The 19,081-nt window shown below is 45.2% G+C and overlaps 1 protein-coding gene across 1 annotated transcript; it reads right to left on the bottom strand.

Annotated features, from left to right (window-relative positions):
- Nucleotides 1-8,367: 8,367 nt before the first annotated feature.
- On the bottom strand, nucleotides 8,368-18,217 carry LOC143933006 (uncharacterized). The gene is made up of 4 exons (XM_077455923.1): nucleotides 18,024-18,217; nucleotides 13,530-13,742; nucleotides 11,627-11,772; nucleotides 8,368-8,598 (listed from the first exon to the last, which is right to left on the bottom strand). The coding sequence occupies exons 1-4, from the start codon at nucleotides 18,181-18,183 to the stop codon at nucleotides 8,368-8,370; spliced, it is 750 nt and encodes a 249-aa protein (XP_077312049.1). The 5' UTR covers nucleotides 18,184-18,217.
- Between the last annotated feature and the right edge of the window lie 864 nt (nucleotides 18,218-19,081).

Here is a 19,081-nt window from a genome sequence, read left to right as displayed (position 1 = left end):
TTGTGTGACCACACTAAAGTTCCTTCCCGCTAATCAGGAGGCAGGTCTGCGAGACCTGTTTCCCAATTGGCCAAAGTGTCAGGAGATCCTATTGGATGCCTAGCACTTTGGCAGAAGACACACGGTGGAGGAAGCTGGAGGAGAGGACACCGGAGCCACCCACAATCTGCACTCCAGGAGAGGCCACCACAGCCCCATCACACAAATGGGACTGGGCCGCCCGTGGAGAGGGAGTGTTGTGCCAAGCCACCGGGAGGGGGGTTGTTTGTTTGGCACCCCCCCCCCAAAGAAGAACCCCCCAGCCATCACTGGACTATATCACTTCTATTTGGACTGTAATATTTATGGAACTTTATTTGTAAATTTAGCTTCAATTTTCTGTTTTGTACATGCTGTTTACAATATTCTCCGTATTGTTTTTGCCAGGGGCTTTCCAATTTGGGGTTATCCACACAATAACTTTGAAATTTAACTAAAGCTATTAATATTACAAAGAAGTAAAAGCAGAGTTGAGTTGCTGCTGACTTTTACTATCGGGGCACTTACCTGTCCAGGGATCCCGCTGTGTTTTCACCCAAGCCGATTCTTGAATTGGCTCCCAAGTGATGGCACCACCATCTTGGGTAAGACAAACCAAGTGTCGAAACCTTGCAGTTTCACAGCCAGTTTCCTACTGTGCACCTGTGAATCATGCTGAGCTTTCTTAATGGCCCGGCTGCAGCGAGGGCCGAACTTCTGGCAAACTCGGCAGGAAGTGGGAGTGGATACCAGGTACCCGCTCCCTGCCACAAGGTGCCAAATGTGGCACCAGAGGGAGGAGGTCCAAGGAGGCAGATAAGAGGAGCTTCCACTTTTGGGTGGAGCTCTGCTTTAACTTCTCAGCTGGCACACAAAATATCAGTTTCAGGTGAACGGACACTTTTGGGTTGATTTACTAAAACTGGAGAGTGCAATATCTGGTGTAGCTCTGCATAGAAACCAATCAGCTTCCATTTTTTTTCTAAGCCTAATTTAAAAAGCTCAAGTTAGAAGTTGATTGGCTTCCATGCGTCAAATTTTGCACTCCAATTTTAGCAAATCAACCCATTTAACACTATGACCTTTTTTGCATTAAAGTAGAACTTTAGGCAAAATGTTTTTTTTTCATTTTGCATAGAGTAAGGGAGGGTTATAACCCCTGTCAGATTTCTTTTCCCTATCTGTGTCCCATTGCAAAGATTTCCCTCACTTCCTGTCCCATAGACAGTGTGAGAGAAAATCCCTGCAAATTAAGAGAATTACTTGGGGACCCGCAGATCCCCAAGAATTAGTGTCCCCATTTGAAGATTTACCCCCTATTACTTTTCTGGGCACAATCGAACATTTGAGATTTTCTTTGCAGTCACTTTCAATGATAATGGTAAGCAGGACAAATAGAGAGGATGAATCTCATCAATGGGGGCACAGGCAGCAATAAAAACTGATAGATGTTCAAATCCATCTCCACTTTTTGTCTATAGTTATACTTTAATGTTTTTATTACAAAGTCACTGAACATAAAAGACATTTCAGAACCCGTGAAAGAGTAAATTCGATTTTTTATTCTCTTGCACTAAAACCTAAGAGATTATGCAAACCAAGTATGCCACCTAGAGAGCTGCAAGAGAACTGCATCAACTGCATGCACTCAATTACATGAATTACCATTGCTGGGGCTATAGATTAAGTGGCATTAAACCCAAAAACAAACATCTAATATATTGCAGCTCATCAATCCGTAAATGCATTCATTTTCTTAGGCTGTTTTCCATTTATTTCCACTTACAAATCCAGACAGTAACACACCTCCTGTAGTAATATGATGGCTCCTCTATCTATGGAGGTGCACTGCACATATCTGGAGAGCGAGCATGGACAGAGCCTGCTCAGCTCTATGGGCGGCTGGGAGTAAATGGACACCCCTGTCTGTTTACACCTCGCTACCTCCAATCCACCTCTTCCTGGTTTTTATAGTGAGCCTGGTCATTAGGTGGGTGTAAACGGACACAAGTTCGTTTACACCTGTCTGTCCATAGGCATGAATGGACCTTCTGATCAGGTTCTCCTGAAAAACTGACAGGCGGACCTAATCAAAACACCCGTCTGAAAGGTACCAAAATAATTCTGTTGTCATTTCATGCTACAAAAAATAATTAATCCCAGCTAATTACATCTCGTGGAGGCTACATGGGCAAGATGTGTCCCCCAGAATCCCTAGCAGTCCTTTCCTGTACATACTGCCCACTGTCATACCCTCCACCCTCCTCTCCTGTACATACTGCCCACTGTCATACCCTCCACCTTCCTCTCCTGTACATACTGCCCAATGTCATACCCCCCACCCTCCTCTCCTGTACATACTGCCCACTGTAGTACCCTCCTCCCTCCTCTCCTGTACATACTGCCAACTGTCATACCCTCCACCCTCCTCTCCTGTACATATTGCCCACTGTCATACCCTCCACCCTCCTCTCCTGTACATACTGCCCACTGTCATACCCTCCACCCTCCTCTCCTATACATACTGCCCACTGTCATACCCTCCACCCTCCTCTCCTGTACATACTGCCCACTGTCATACCCTCCACCCTCCTCTCCTGTACATATTTCCCACTGTCATACCCTCCACCTTCCTCTCCTGTACATACTGCCCACTGTCATACCCTCCACCCTCCTCTCCTGTACATACTGCCCACTGTTGTACCTTCCACCCTCCTCTCCTGTACATACTGCCCACTGTCATACCCTCCACACTCCTCTCCTGTAAATACTGTCCACTGCCATACCCTGCACACTCTTCTCTATATACTGCCCCCATCATACCCTCTGCACTCCTCTCCTGTACTTACCGCCCAATGTCATACCCTCCACACTCCTCTCCTCTACATACTGCCCACTGTCATTCCCTCCACACTCCTCTCCTGTACATACTACCGACTGTCATACCCTCCACACTGTTCTCCTGTACATACTGCCCACTGTTATACCCGCCACACTCCTCTCCTGTAAATACTGTCCACTGTCATACCCTGCACACTCTTCTCTATATATTGCCCCATCATACCCTCTGCACTCCTCTCCTGTACATACCACCCAATGTCATACCCTCCACACTCGTCTCCTGTACATACTACTCACTCTCACATCCTCCACACTCCTCTCCTCTAAATACTGCCTACTGTCATACCCTCCACACTCCTCTCCTGTACATGCTGCCTACTGATATACTCTCCATACTTCTCTCCTGTACATACTGACCCATCATATCCTCCACACTCCTCTCCTCCACATACTACCCACTGTCATACACTCCTCTGCTCTACATAATGCCCACTGTCATACCCGCCACACTCCTCTCCTATACATACTGCCCACAGTTATACCCTCCATACTCCTCTCCTGTACATACTGCCCCCACCATATGCTCCACACGTCTCTCCTCTACATATTGCCCACGGTCATACCCTCCATACTGCCCACTGTTATACCCTCCACACTCCTCTCCTGTACATACTGCCCACTGTTATACTCTCCATACTCCTCTCCTCTACATACTGCCCCATCATACCCTTTACACACTCCTCTCCTGTACATACTGCCCACTGTCATATCCTCTACACTCATCTCCTCTACATACTGCCCACTATTATACCCTCCACACTCCTCTGCTGTACATACTTCCCACTGTGATATCCTCCACACTCCTCTCCTGTACATACTGTATGGGACAGCTTTATTGCTCTTTTGTTCATTGCTCTCTCACTGCCGATCGGATGCTGGTTTCAGCGCCACACCAGACGTAGCTCAGCACTTAATACACATTTCATTTTCATATATTAAGCTGTAAGAGTGTTAAAATAAAAAGTGGATGCACTGAAGGACTCTACCTAGACTGAGAATTGGAGACCTCATACACTCTACTGCTGCGCTCCATCTGCCAGGTATCGGCATGTGCCATCAACTGGTGTTCATCCTGGGGTCCGAACTTCCATCTGTGACCCCCACTGGCAGAATATAGAAATGGGAGACACCTGCTACTGCCTGGTCTCCAGGTATAATCAGCCAGTGGGATTCCATTTCCTACCTCTGTAGCAACCATAAGGGTCTGACGAATTGTATATAATATGGGGAAGTAAAGATGGACTGTCTTTTACAGCATAAAGATCAGTCAGACCATCCATCGCCCTATTTAAAGGAGTGAACTTCATTGAATATGCATTCTTCTTTAACCACTACAATACAGGGCACTTTCACCCCCTTCCTTCCCAGCCCAATTTTCAGCTTTCATCGCTCTAGCGCTTTCAATGACAATTGCGCGGTCATGCTACACTGTACCCAAATGAAATTGTTATCATTTTGTTCGCACAAATAGAGCTTTATTTTGGTGTTATTTATTCACGACTCCGTCTTTTATTTTTTGCGATAGAAGCGCAAAAAAAGCGGAAATTTGGAAAAAAAACAATATTTTCTTTTTTCTATTTGAAAAGAAATCCAATAAAATCAAATTTTGTCATAAATTTAAGCCAAAATGTATTCTGCTACATGTTTTTGGTAAAAAAAATTCCGTTAAGTGTATAATAATTGGTTTGTGTGATCAGGGACACATGTACGCAAATGATCATGTACATATGTGTGCAGGTGATCACGTACATATGTGTGCAGATAATCATTGGGACATGTGATTTTAGTGGGACATATGTGGGGGACATGTTTTTATTATTAGGGACATGTGTTTTTATTATTTGGGGACATGTATGTTTTGGGGACATGTGTGTTTTGGGGACATATGTGGGGACTGTGTTTGTACTGTGTGGTGTGTTGTGTGTTGATACTAGACTGATGATCAGTGAGTAAAAAGCTGTAAAAAACAGCCCATACTCACTGATCATCAGCCGGTTGCAGCGATCTGCTCTCCTCTCCTCAGCGATGACTTCCGTGTGAGGAGAGGAGAGCCGATTGCCTAGCAACCGGCTGTTTGTTTACATCACATGACGGCCGTGATTGGACACGGCCGTCATGTGATCAGGAGGGGCAATCACAGAGCCCTCCTGCCGATCTGAGATGTGCCGTGTCCGGGTGACACGAGCACATCGGGATCGCGCCGCGATCCCGCTACTTCTGAAGGACGTTCCTGAACGTCCTATTAGGAGTAGACGGCTCCCACCCGGCCGTATATATGCATTGGCCGGGTGGGAAGTGGTTAAGGAAGTATTGGCTAAATATAACCCGGTTGTTGTTTAATGACAGCTAGACCTAGAGGCAAATAAGATACAACTTAAAGTGGTTGTAAATCTCAGACATGAAATATGAACAAAGCATATCCCTGCTGCTTTGTTCCTTTGCCATCAGCATGATTCACTTCTGACAATTTTTTCTGACACCAAGAGAAAAATGGTGACAGACGAGGAACCTCCAGCTGATTGACAGCCTCAGCTCTGTTGCAGTTTGCTGAGAGAAGGCGGGGTGGGGTGTCCCTTCCCTCCAATCAACTGCCAGAGTTCTTCTCACTGAGCTCTGCAGAGTGTAACTTTAGCTCTTCGCCCCCCTTTTTTCTGTTAGCTCAGACAAGGTTTATGAATTCTGAACTTTAAATGGATGTATAGATAACTGCAGATAAACAGGTACAACCTATGTAGGAGGATTTGTTTCATCTCTGTGCATCACCTGAAGCCAGTCACCTCACTGGGTATATTGTAAGGGTTTACAACCACTTTAAAACACGCACAGATAGTCTTATTATGTTCCCCTATCTAAAGGCTAAGTACCACAGCAGCAGAGGAACTTAACTTTACCCCACGGCTGGATTCTCTAGGCTCTTTAGACTACAACAAGGTACTGTTTGAAGGAAGATCATTTAGTGACGTGTTCATTATTGACTTTGTTCATTAATAGCTGTTTTGAACCCACCAGTTTTCTACTCCTTCTCCTCTCTGAATCCTCAATCTGCAGGAGAAACTGTCCGTTGGAGCCCATACTCATGGATATCTTGGGCGCCTTCATCAGACAGAACTGGTCACAGAGTTCCTCTGCAGAGATGTACTGCGCACAGCGACACCTGCACAAAACAAAGAGCTTAGAATTGGCATAGAGCACCGGCTTCTACTGCCTGTACAGGTCCGTGTTGGGTGGATTGCTGTGTAGTATATTGTGCTACAACCCATTGTTAGGATTGTACACACAGAGGAGTGATGTGTTGTAGCATTAATACCCATATTGTTGTTAGCCATATGTTCAAACTCCCATAAATCAACACCAGGGATGAGCCGAACACCCCGGTTCTGTTCGCAGCAGAACATGCATAAAATTTGTTCGAACACGCAAACACCGTTAAAGTCTATGGGACAAGAACACAACTAATCCAGAGTGCTAATTTTAAAGGCTTATATGCAAGTAATTGTCATAAAGAGTGTTTGGGGACCTGGGTCCTGCCCCAGGGGACATGCATCAATGCAAAAAAAGTTTTAAAAACAGCCGTTTTTTCAGGAGCAGTGATTTTAATAGTGTTTAAAGTGAAAGAATAAAAGTGAAATATTCCTTTAAATTTCGTGCCTGGGAGTTGTCTATAGTATGCCTGTAAAGTGGCGCATTTTTCCCGTGTTTAGAACTGTCCCTACACAAAATGACATTTCTAAAAAGAAAAAAAGTCATTCTCACGGCTATAATGAATTGTTGGACCCGGCAATACACATAAAATTCATTGAAAAAACGGCATGGGATTCCCCCACAGTCCATTACCAGGCCCTTTGGATCTGGTATGAATATTAAGAGGAAAAAAAAAAGGGTGGGGGATCCCCCAAATTCCTTACCAGGCCCTTCAGGTCTGGTATGGATATTAAGGGGAACCCCTCACCAACATTTTTTAAAAATGGCGTGGGGATCCCCCCAAAACCCATACCAGATCCTTATCCGAGCATGCAACCTGGCAGGCCGCAAGAAACGAGAGAGCACCGCGCCCCCCCCCCCCCCTCGAACCATACATATATATAGATGGGAGATAAACAGGTACAGCTTATATAGAAGGATTTGTTTCATCTCTGTGTATCAGCTGAGGCCATTCACGTGTGTGTGTGTGTGTGTGTGTGTGTGTGTGTGTGTGTGTGTGTGTGTGTGTGTGTGTGTGTGTGTGTGTGTGTGTGTGTGTGTGTGTGTGTGTGTGTGTGTGTGTGTGTGTGTGTGTGTGTGTATTTTTTTTATTATATAAAGCCACGCTTAGGTCACGCAAAATTGGTTGCAGCCTCCCCAAAGAAAAAACCCCCAATGGAGTTTCTACAAAAAAATTGGTATTATGTTAGAGTGGCGTAATTGGCGCTACCTCATAAATAGTCCTACGTCTTATATCATAAACTTTTTAGTTGAAACACAGTGGAATAAAGGTATTAAAGCGGAGGTCCACCCTAAAGTGGACCTCAGCTCATCGGAACCCTCCCCCCCTCCGGCGCCACAATTGGCACCTTTCAGGGGGGAGGGGGGTGCAGGTACCTGTACAGTACAGGTATCTGTACCCACTTCCGGGATAGCTCTCTGCGGAAAGGGGCGTATATTACGCCCCTTTCCGCAAGTGCCCGCCCCTTCCCGCAAGTGCCCCGCTGCCTGCTGGGAAAACACACAGATCCCAGAGGCAGCGGGGACCGTCCTTATTGCGCAGCGCGGCTCGCGCATGCGCAGTAGGGAACCGGGAAATGAAGCCGAAAGGCTCCATTTCCTGATTCCCATACCCAAGATGGCGGCGGCAGCACCCGAGGTACGATCTACAGATCGGCTTCGGGTGCCGACATCGCGGGCGCGCTGGACAGGTAAGTGTCATTATTTTAAAAGTCAGCAGCTGCAGTATTTGTAGCTGCTGGCTTTAAAAAAAGCGGTGGACTCCCGCTTTAAATATAATGTATCACAATGGTCATATATATAAAAAAAAGGTCAGTGGTATTCAACTGTGTATGATGAATTAAAGTGAATAGTAATAATAATATTTCATAATAAAGTGCAAGTGCCCACTTTCTCACTGGCCACTTTATTATTATGTTGCACTTTGTTATGAATTATTATTTATAACTATCCACTTTAATTCATCATACACAATTGAATACCACCGACCTTTTTTTATATATATGACCATTGTGATACAGACCTAGTATAGGTATATGAAGGGATTATATCACGTAATAACAAATAGATGAGTCCCTGAGACCCTTAATTCCACTGTGTTTCAACTAAAAAGTGTATGATATAAGACGTAGGACTATTTATGAGATAGCGCCAATTACCCCACCTTAACATAATACCAATATATATATATATATATATATATATATATATATATATATATATATATATATATATATATATATAGGTTTACAACCACTTTAAGCTTGATGTGGATCTAAGTAGAACCGAGGTATCCGTTTGATTGTATGTTAACATTGCGACTGTTATAAAGTAAAAAACAAGTTCTGACATTCCAAGTTCAGGGATGAGCTCTCCCTCCAGCGGGCCACAGAACGGGGTGCAGTCATATTGCTCTGCGGAAACACACTTTCGTGTGGCTGCCAGACGCACTTCAACCGCAGAACAGCGTTCCTCCACCTGCAAACAAAATAATTTTATTAACGTTACCATTAACAATATGACGATTGCAAGCAACTTTTATGAAGGGTTTCACACCAAAAAAAAAAAAAAATTCGTAATGTGCGTAAAAAAATACATTTGGAGAATTTTTTTTTTTTAACTTGCCTCTAAATGCCTGTTGCTAGGGGATCCTTCGTAGTCTGCCTCCTTCGGCGCCTGGGCTCCTGACGCCACTTCCCTAGCACAGGAAGGGAGATCAGCTCTCCCCCCTCCCTCTAGGTAATCATCTGGGACATGTGACCGTTCCCGGATGATTGCGTGGCCAGTGACGGCGCGCAGCGCGGCTCGTGCATGCGCAGTGGGTGGCCGGCTGGGGCTCTGCCGAGGCGGGGGGGGGGGGGGGCGAGCAGGGCTTCGATCCCACGCTGGACCCTTGGACAGGTAAATGTTTTTTTTTTTTTTTTTTTTTTTTTTTTTTAAGTGGGAACCCGCTTTAATCTATGACTGTATCTGACAAGTGTCTGCCTAATGTGTTGTGTCAATGGGGAGATTTTGGGAGTCCTGGTTAAAAGATACACAAAGGCTATATGCTGCACACTGGTAAAGTCAAGGTATCCATGAGAAGCAGGTAGATAAACTGGAGCATGATGAATAAACAAACAAAACTTGCTTCCATATAGATGTAGAACCCTGATGTGTAGGCAGGGTTGCTATTAAATGTATTTGCCAAGTGATAGTTGCCTTGGCCAAATGTTAGGAAGTCAATTGATTACACACTAATTCTGGAGTTGCTGCACTTCTCTCTTCTGTCACTAGATGGCCGGGTATCTGGTGACATTAGATAAGACGAGGGCATTGCAAGGACAGATTAGGAATGAATGGGCTGTCTCAGCAGTGTCGTAACTTCAGCACCTGGCTCATAGCAGTCAGGCCTTTAAAAAACAGTGACTGAAGCAGGATGGAAGATCAGCCCTTGGGACAGTAGAACCTCCCTGAGAGCCAGCCGCCAAGGGACGTCAGCAAGCAAGTGCACCAGGTCAGCGTACCAAGACCGACAAGACCATCTGGCTCACTAGAATGACCGGAATTCCTTCGGCCTCGATCCTGCACAAAAGCCACGGCAGAATCTTGAGAGGAGGAGAGGCATAGATCCGACTAAACCGGCCCCACTGGGCCACCAGAACATCTGCAGTGTCCACCAGAGGAACCTGTGACCTTGCCAGAAACCTCAGTACCGTTTTGTTAAGCCAGGACGCCAATGGGTCTACCAATACACTCTTTGTTCCGCCCTAGTGATTGACATAGACCACCGCTGTGGCATTAGTTGAGGCAGCGCATCTTCCCAACTCCCCAATTCTGGATCTGCCAGCTTCCTTCACTGATGGCAGTCTCAGCGAGCCACTGATATGGCCTCTCTTTGCCCCTCCACAGCTCATCGCTCCAATGAGTGTAGAGGAGCAGACCAGGAGCGATGCTGACTGACAGCTAGCTTGTCTTATGCTTTTCACATTGCCTTTTTATGCATCGAGATCTCTTTTTATTGTCACACTTTGATGTGAATAAATCAAATTTTAAAGTTGACCCGCACTATCGGATTCCTGCCGTTTTTTTTTCTGCATCTCTTTTTCTCATACATTGAATTCTACCGATGGTATTTCGAGTCTCCAGTCCTGAAGTTCACTGATCCGCACGGGGGTGGTCATCCTTCACGTTTGGTTCCAGCCCTGGAGTCCGTTTTACCTCAGCGCAGGAGGTTGAGCGCTATAAGCCTGTATGACACACTGCTGTAGGGTGGTTGTGTCCAATGGATCTGGTAAGAGTAACTCATTATTTGCTTACTGTGACACCATCTGTGAAGTCCACTTCTGGCAAGTCTGTTTGAATGTCAGCGTTTGACCACATAGAGACTCCTATAGACATCCATTGAACACTTGGCACTATATGGGACACTTTATTCTATTTTGGGAGTAGTTGAATATTGATACAATTACCCCTCTTATTTACTCATTTCATTTATTTTGCTTTTGCTGTAATGAATATTATTGCTTTTTATACACTTGAGAGTTTTGGCATGTATATGCTTTCACTTTAACTCATACAAGATTTTAGCACCACGATTTTTTGTTTGTATATGATTTAGGACTTTGTTAGTTTGATTGGAGGCAGCTTTTAGGTCTGTATTGTTTTGAGGTATAACACAGTCTTTTTTACTGTGTTTGCCTGGCTGCCCGCCCTAAGCCTTGATCGTGGCTTGTTTTCTGGATCCTTGTCTGTCTCCTGCCACCTGTATTCTGCACGCACGAGTGGTCTCGACATCAACTGGGCGTACCTGGGGGCCGTGACCTGTTGCAGTCTAATGCAGGTCAAACCCCACCATCAAGAGCCCTGGTGAAAAAGTAGGCTGGGGCTTAGCCTCCGTGCCCCAGGAAACCATGAGTTGGCCTTCTACAAGGGCTCAGGACCAAAGGAGGCTGCCACATTCTCCTTGATGCCCTGGAGTGCCCTTTTCAACAGAACCATAGCAGTTGGACAGGGAAAGTTCAGTAGATTAGAGAGGTCAAGCCCCTTTAAAAAAGTTAATACAAATCAAAGAGATGCATACACATGGAAGTAAATGGAAATCTCCCCAAAATGAGGGGGAATCCTATTCCTCTACTTCTATTCTAGTGACAACCGTAACATTTTATATCCCTCCCTTACTTATTAAAAAACGGGGTACCAACAAGAATACAGGACAAATGTAAGTATTGATGGTGAAGGCATGAAAACCTGTATTCTAGCACTTTTATCCTTCAGGTGCAAGAGAGGATTGGGTAAGTAAAGCACCTTAAAGATGATAGGCTGCTGTTCACCGCTGTGGTTATTAAACAAAGCTCCTTTTCTTCTTGTCTGGCTTTTTATGACTTAATAAATTAATACTTGAATAATTGTGTTTCAGTCTGGTAATTGGTTCCTCAAATAGAACACGCATATGTTTGTGTGCAACTATATTTATATCTACACAAATATGACCTCTCCCACGGTGGATTATTATTTGTTCCAGTACCTGTGGTTGGCAATCCTGATCACTGCTACTGTCTGATCTCTGTTGTTGGCGGTTATCATAAAACACAAACCCAGCCTGGCAGATACAAGATCCGTCTGATTCTTGGAACGCACGATTCCGCCCCTGGCACACACAGCTCCGGGCACCTGGATAAGGTTTCAAAAAGGAAATAACAGGAGTATTTGAGGTTACAATTAAACATCCATTAACAACAAGCATGTGATAGCAATCAAGAACATAATCCAAGTAAAGAGAATTCATTTAAATCTGTCATCAACACATAAATCCCAGCTTTAGATTATGGCATGTAAATGCAGAGTATGCACTCACATCCCATTGCACTAGAGGCTGTAGAAAATGATATACCATATTGATCGGGGTATAACATTTTTTTAAAATAAACCACTTTGAAGCAAAATAATGGACAGGGAGCATCAATGCAGCCTAATCTGTGCCCATCTGCAGCCTTGCTGAAATACAGGCTGCCACTGAGGGGAAGGAGGGGACAAGCGCTGCCGGATCTCCTGTGTACTTGGCGTCATGCCCAGTCCTGCCCCCTGACCCGGATCCTATGATGGACATAATGGCGGTCCAATTCCGGAATGTCAATGCTAGGAGCCGTCCAGGGGGCGGGATTGAGTGACTGTGTACAGAAGTGATCCGGCTCTATTTTGGTAGCGCTCATCCCCTCCTTCCCCTCGGTGGCAGCCTATATCGGTGTACAACACGCATACATGATCTTCCCCCTATTTTAAGAGGGGAAAAAGTGCATGCTATACGCCGATAAATACAGTATATTCGTAGGCTGTGCAGCCTGGTTAATGCCATGTAGAGTAAGGTCTGGTTCACACCTATGCATTTTTTTGTGCGTTTTCAGTTTTGCAGAAACACACTACAGGCCATTTAACATGGTTTCCTCTGGATGTAGTTCACATCTGTGCATTTTATGGAAAGGGCCAGGAACTTTTTTTCTGGTTGTTGTTTCCATAGACTTCAATGGATCAAAAGCGTGTATTTAAAAACGCAATATCTCTGGTCCTCTCACGTAGTTTTCTATGTCTTCTGAGCCTCAGCAACATCAGGAGCATCTCACACATGATCCTGATGGGATCCATAGTGAAAACCCAAAAAATAAGACAGCCATCTACAAGCACACTGCTCTCTCTTTTCTCCCAGAATGGCTGAAATAGTTAATATTTTACGTGTTTTTCATGCATTGTGGGCATTCAGGAGGTTCTCCTGAAATTAAATGCTTCTAATCTCAAATGCTCTTAACCGTTATTAAACTCACAGACGCAATGTGTCAAAGTTGATATTTACTAAAAGTAAGAGCGCCGATGCCATCAGTGCATGCACCCCTTCTAATAGGGGTCATGCCGTGACTGGCGGCTCCAGCGTGCATGCACGGGAGTGACTTCACGTGACTCTGGCCAGTTGAAGAGCCGGAGTTTGCGGCCCCGGAAGGAAGAGGGGTGAAGATGGATGCTCCCTGCTCGTGGGGACAATAGAGACATCACAGACTTCGGTGTCAGGTAAGTGACACATAACGGAACTACTATGTGATACATAGTAGCCCATTATGCTTTACCTCTGCAGGGAAATAAAGAGGGAAATAAAATCCATCAGGGTTTACTTCCTCTTTAAGGATCTTGGGTTTGGCCGGAACCCGGAAAGCAGCTGACATTGGTGGGCCAATCAGCTGCTGGTGGGGGATTCCCCGCCCCGCAGCTGCATGTACACAAAGAGGGAAGGGATGCTCATGATATCATTGGCCATATTGGGTCAACAGTGTTTTCTATAGGAGATTGCCGTGATTTCCTTAAAAAACAAAACAAAAAATGTCATCATCAAAATGTGCAACATCATCTCTGCTGATTGAATTGTACAGTAAAACATTACACACCTGATTCAGAATAGGAGGCACTTCCACACACAAAGCATGACACCTGAGCAGGTAAGTGGTTGTAGGTGCCAGCTGGGCATGGGTGACAGTCAGTTGCCCCTATTGCCTGTGTACTGCTACCAAAAGTGCCAGGTGGGCAGGGAATGGGCCGTATGGTACTGGAAGGGCAGTAGTGGCCAGCCAGACAGGGGTATGACAGGTAGCTCTCAACGCCTGCAAAAATGTAAACAAAAGTTATGTGACAATATTTTACAGTTAATACTTAACATAGATGGGTTGTAGAGAAATTTATTGAAGAGTGAAAGGACGAAACATACACCACCAAGATCAAGGGCTGATATTCTATTTCTATGGTGTCCTTCACATTCTGACATTACATAAACTCCAATTCATATATTTATAGATAGAGTAAACTTTAACAACTATTGACTTATTGCTAAAAACATATTTTTTCATAAAGGAACAGAATGAATGGTTTTTGTAACACATGTAAACATCCTCACAAAACATCCTCTATCTTTATGATATTTGAGAAGAATTTTTCCACAGGCCTGTAAAATGTATTTCAATGCACAAATATAACAACAATGCTTATAGATACTCTAGTAAAAAGCTGTCACTTTAGACCGCCAAGCACTGGTTGTAAGTCTGGAAGGATGGTGGAAAACTCTGCATTAACCAGACAAGGAGATTACGTAAGTACATCAGGACAACTTCCTTCTACAGAGGAACACATAGGTTTACATTCTACAGTGGACCTGTCAGTTTACAGCGTTTGTGAAGGCTATGGTCATCACAGCTCCAGCCTTCCACCTGTTTTTAGCACTTGGGGCCCAGAACCCGTAACCCTTACTTTGCTATAACTTGTGAGGACTCTACTCTCCATCATCAGACAAATCTAGGCAATAATTGACGCCAATCAGGGATATGCTAGTTCTGTCCTGAAAACAGGGGCTGATGGTTAGCACTTCCCCTCTAGCAGCACTAGGGCTGTTGGTTCGAATCCCAACCATGACACTACCTGCCTAAAGTTTGCATGTTCTGCCTGTGTGGGTTTCCTCCAACACTCCACAGACATGCTGGTAGGTTAATTGGCTCCTGAATAAATGGGCCCTAGTATGTGTGTGTATGAATGTGAGTTAGGGCTAGTTTACACTTGCTTCAAAACAAGGCTTCAGACAGGCTTTGTTATGCCCCATACACATGGTCGGATTTTCCGACGGAAAATGTGCGATCGGATCATGTTGTCAGAAAATCCGACCATGTGTGGGCTCCATCAGACTTTTTCCATCGGATTTTCCAATGCACAAAGTTTGAGAGCAGGATCTAAAATTTTCTGACAACAAAATCCAATCGCATGTAGACAATTCCGATAGATAAAGTGCCACGCATACTCAGAATAAACTAAGATGAAAGCTATTGGCTACTGGCCCGTTTATAGTCCCGACATACGTGTTTAACCACTAAGGGTCCGCTCTATAGCCGAAAGATGGCTGCAGAGCGGACGTCAATTGCCGGGAGGCCATCCCTGGACGTCCTCCTGTTTACTTCCGCAATGCGCGCTCCCAGTCACATATCGCTGTAAACAGCCAATCGCAGTGGCCGTCTACAGCATGATCGGCGTGCCCAATGAGAGATGATCTCATATGTAAACATATGAGATCATCTCTCATCGCCCGGCTCTCTTTCCTCACACAGACAGCATGTGAGGAGGGAGAGATTAGCGGGTGCAGCGGCCGTAAGTAATCTGTCCCCAGTGTGCCACCTGTCCCCAGTGTGCCACCTGTCAGTGCCATCTGTCCCCAGTGTGCCACCTAGCAGTGCCATCTGTCCCCAGTGTGCCACCTAGCAGTGCCATCTGTCCCCAGTGTGCCACCTAGCAGTGCCATCTGTCCCCAGTGTGCCACCTAGCAGTGCCATCTGTCCCCAGTGTGCCACCTAGCAGTGCCATCTGTCCCCAGTGTGCCACCTAGCAGTGCCATCTGTCCCCAGTGTGCCACCTAGCAGTGCCATCTGTCCCCAGTGTGCCACCTAGCAGTGCCATCTGTCCCCAGTGCCACCTGTCAGTGTCATCTGTCCCCAGTTCCATTTGCCCCAGTGCCACCTGTCTGTGCCACCTGTCCCCAGTGCCACGTATAAGTGCCATCTGTCCCCAGTGCCACGTATAAGTGCCATCTGTCATCAGTGCCACGTATAATGCCATCTGTGATCAGTGCCACGTGTCATCTGTCATCAGTGCCATATCAGTGTCCTGTGTCATCAGTGCCACATATTAGTGCCATCTGTCATCAGCGCCACGTATCAGTGTCACGTGCCATCTGTTACCAGTGTCACGTGTCAGTGCCACGTATTAGTGCCATCTGTCATCAGTGCCACGTGTCAGCAGTGCCACATATTAGTGCCACCTGTCAGTGTCACCAGTGCCACGTATTAGTGGCATCTGTCATCAGTGCCACATTAGTGTCACGTGTCATCAGTGCCACATATCAGTGCCATCAGTGCCACGTATCAGTGCCATCTGTCATCAGTGCCACGTCAGTGTCACTGTCCTAGTGCTCCAGAGCCTTCAAAAGTGTAATAGGCAGTCAACAAGTTAGATGTGTCATTTATGCTCCTAGGACACGTGACGGTGCTCCCTGCATGTTGGGCCTTTCTAAGTGGCCAGGCTGTGAAAAAGTCCCACACATGTGGTATTGTAGTACTCAGGAGGAGTAGCAGAATTTATTTGGGGACATTATTTGTGGTATACACATGTCATGTGAGAGAAATAAATAAAAAAATAAAAAAAACCTTCACATTGCAAAGAATTGTGGGAAAAAATGACAACAGCAAAAACCTCACCATGCCTTTTACTAAATACCTTGGAATGTCTACTTTCAAAAAAGGGGGAATTTGGGGGGTATTTGTACTTTCCTGGCTTGTTCAGGTTGCAAGAAATGAGATAAGCCATCAGTACTTCAGCTGTGATCCATTTTGTATGATTTGCACCACAGCTTGTAGACTCTCTAATATAATAAATAAATATAATATATAATATAATATCCACTAATTTGGGTTATTTTTACCAAAGATATGTAGCCGTATAAATTGTGGCCAAAATTCATGAAAAAAAAATAATTTGCAAAATTTTATCACAGAAACAAAGAAAAATTGTTTTTTTTTTTCAAAATTTTCATTTTTTTTCATTTATAGCGCAAAAAATAAAAAACCCAGAGGTGATCACATACCACCAAAAGAAAGCTCTATTTGTGGGAAAAAAAGGACAAAAATTTGATTTGGGTACAGTGTTGCATGACTGAGTAATTGTCATTCAAAGTGTGAGAGCACTGAAAGCTGAAAATTGGTCTGGGCAGGAGGGGTGTTTAAGTGCCCAGTTGTCAAGTGGTTAATGTCACCTCGTTCAGAAGTTTCGGATTTTCCGACAACTTTGTGCGACTGTGTGTACGCAACACAAGTTTCAGGCAAAATCCGTCGGAAAAAATCAGACGGATTTTGTGGTCGGAACGTCTGACCATGTATATGGGGCATTAAAGTGGTTGTAAACCCGCTTTGAAAAAAAAACTAAAAAAAAACGAAAACATCCAAAGGCAAAGGCATAATGAACTAGTATGCATAGCATACTAGCTCATTTTGTAATACTGAGATCGAAGCCCTCGCTGCGGTGACCGTACACAGCACCAGCCGGCGACATCACTCCTGGAGTTACTTCCAGGTATCACGGCTCCGCCGATGTGATTGGCCAGAGCCGCGATGACGCCCGTGGGAGCTGGCGGTAACAGCACCTTGCTTTGGCTTTTCTCCAAAAATGATACCCCATGTCACTTTAGTGGGGTTTCAGAGCGTCTTCAAAGCCTCCATAGAACTCTATGGCAAAGCCCGCTTGAAGAAACTGCAGCTTTTGAGAGGCTTTAATTCAGCTTTAGCTTCCCTTTGTTTTGGAGAAATTGCAGGCATGAGATATCGACACACACATGCGGCATCTGCCAAGCTTCAAAAGAGCATCACTGAAGCATCACTAAAGCTTCACCAAAGCATCACCAAAGCTTAATCAAAGCACCACGAAAGCTTCATGGAAGCATCACCAAAGCTTCATGGAAGCATCACCAAAGCTTAATCGAAGCATCACCAAAGCTTAATCGAAGCATCACCGAAGCTTCATGGAAGCATCACCGAAGCTTAACCGAAGCATCACCGAAGGTTCATAGAAGCACCACCAAAGCAACACAAACACATCATAAAAGCATGTTGAAGCGGTAGGTGCTTTAATGTGTGTTGAAGCCAAAGCAAGTGTAAATGTGCCTTTAGGGATTGTAAGCTCCTAGAGGGCAGGGACTGATGTGAACATACAATATATATGTAAAGTGCTACATAAAATTGATGACGCAATATAAGTACCTATAATAGTAATAATAATAATAATAATAATAATAATAATAATAATAAGAGTCAAGAAGCTATTTGCAAAATATAATAATTTATGGTCAGTCTGCTCACCTGGTGGGCAGTTGTACCCGGGTGGACAAGGCTGGCAGGAGGCATCGGTGGCACTGCTGTTGCGATAGGTTCCAGCTTCACATCTTCTACATGATGCCTCTGCGGAATCCCGGAGAAATGATGTTTGAACAGCCCGATAACCTCCAGCACAAGGAGCCATACGGGAACTGCCAGGGGGGCAGTAGTATGGGAACAGGCAGCTGCATACAAAAAATGACAACCACAAGGGGTGAGAATAACATAACAATACAAAGGCATTGTCAGTCATGAACAGAACAACTCTATTTTCTACTCACAGCTGTGCACTGGTGTTATAGGAAGAAGAGCCCTCAGGACAGAAGTAGCCACCAGGACACTGAGGAGGACTTCCTGTGCGAGGCGGACAGTATGCTCCTGCTCTGCATCGAGTTTCACTCACTGATCCTGATGGAAAAGTCAAGATGCTAGTCTCTCTAAATCAACTTATTACAAGACATTGAGGGGGGAGGGGGGGGGGGTACATATTTTTAAATGCCAAGATCCAGGAAGTTTCAGACTTAGGGCCACTCAGTACATAGGGGTGCCAGTTGCTGAAGGGTATGAGCTGTGCAGTGCAGCTAGGTCTATCTGAAAAATGATAGGGTGAAAGATCCCCCTCCTTAGTCCCCAGGCTGTTTATCCAGTCAGTTGGGTGTAAAGTTTTAATTTGCCGACCAGCCGCCGCAGTTGTACTGCAGCAACATGGCTCGGCTGCACGAAGCGCCGTTATGTTACGTCGCTCCCTCTGGTGGCCACAAGGCACCCGCAGCTCGCCCCTGGAGCCGATGCGAGTGCCCGTCGGTCTCAATGACCTGTCGCCTCCCACGATCACTCGTAACATGGCAAGAACCAGATTTTCTGTGTGTAAACACACAGTTTCCGGTTCTCCAAGGGGAGAAGTGACAGATCGTCTGTTCACACAAAGTATGAACAGTGATCTGTCATCTCCCCTAGTCAGTCCCCTCCCCCCTTCAGTTAGAACACACACTAGGGAACACAGCTGACCCTTGAACACCCCCTAGTGTTAGCCCCTTCACTGC

Source organism: Lithobates pipiens, unplaced genomic scaffold (genome assembly GCF_037356315.1).
Source record: "Lithobates pipiens isolate NorthernLeopardFrog02 unplaced genomic scaffold, aLitPip1_a1.2 Scaffold_27, whole genome shotgun sequence".
Taxonomy (NCBI): domain Eukaryota; kingdom Metazoa; phylum Chordata; class Amphibia; order Anura; family Ranidae; genus Lithobates; species Lithobates pipiens.
The sequence above is the reverse complement of the archived record's forward strand: the minus strand, read 5'-3'. Positions and strand labels throughout refer to the sequence as shown.

What these genes read in the sequence shown, in the direction of transcription:
- LOC143933006 (XM_077455923.1), bottom strand. Translation starts at nt 18,183, where the DNA reads ATGGCTCCTTGTGCTGGAGGTTATCGGGCTGTTCAAACATCATTTCTC. An exon ending in TGCCTCCTATTCTGAATCAG is followed by an intron (nt 11,773 to 13,529) that starts GTGTGTAATGTT and finishes AACCTTATCCAG; the next exon opens with GTGCCCGGAGCTGTGTGTGC. An exon ending in ATCAGGATTGCCAACCACAG is followed by an intron (nt 8,599 to 11,626) that starts GTACTGGAACAA and finishes TTTTGTTTGCAG; the next exon opens with GTGGAGGAACGCTGTTCTGC.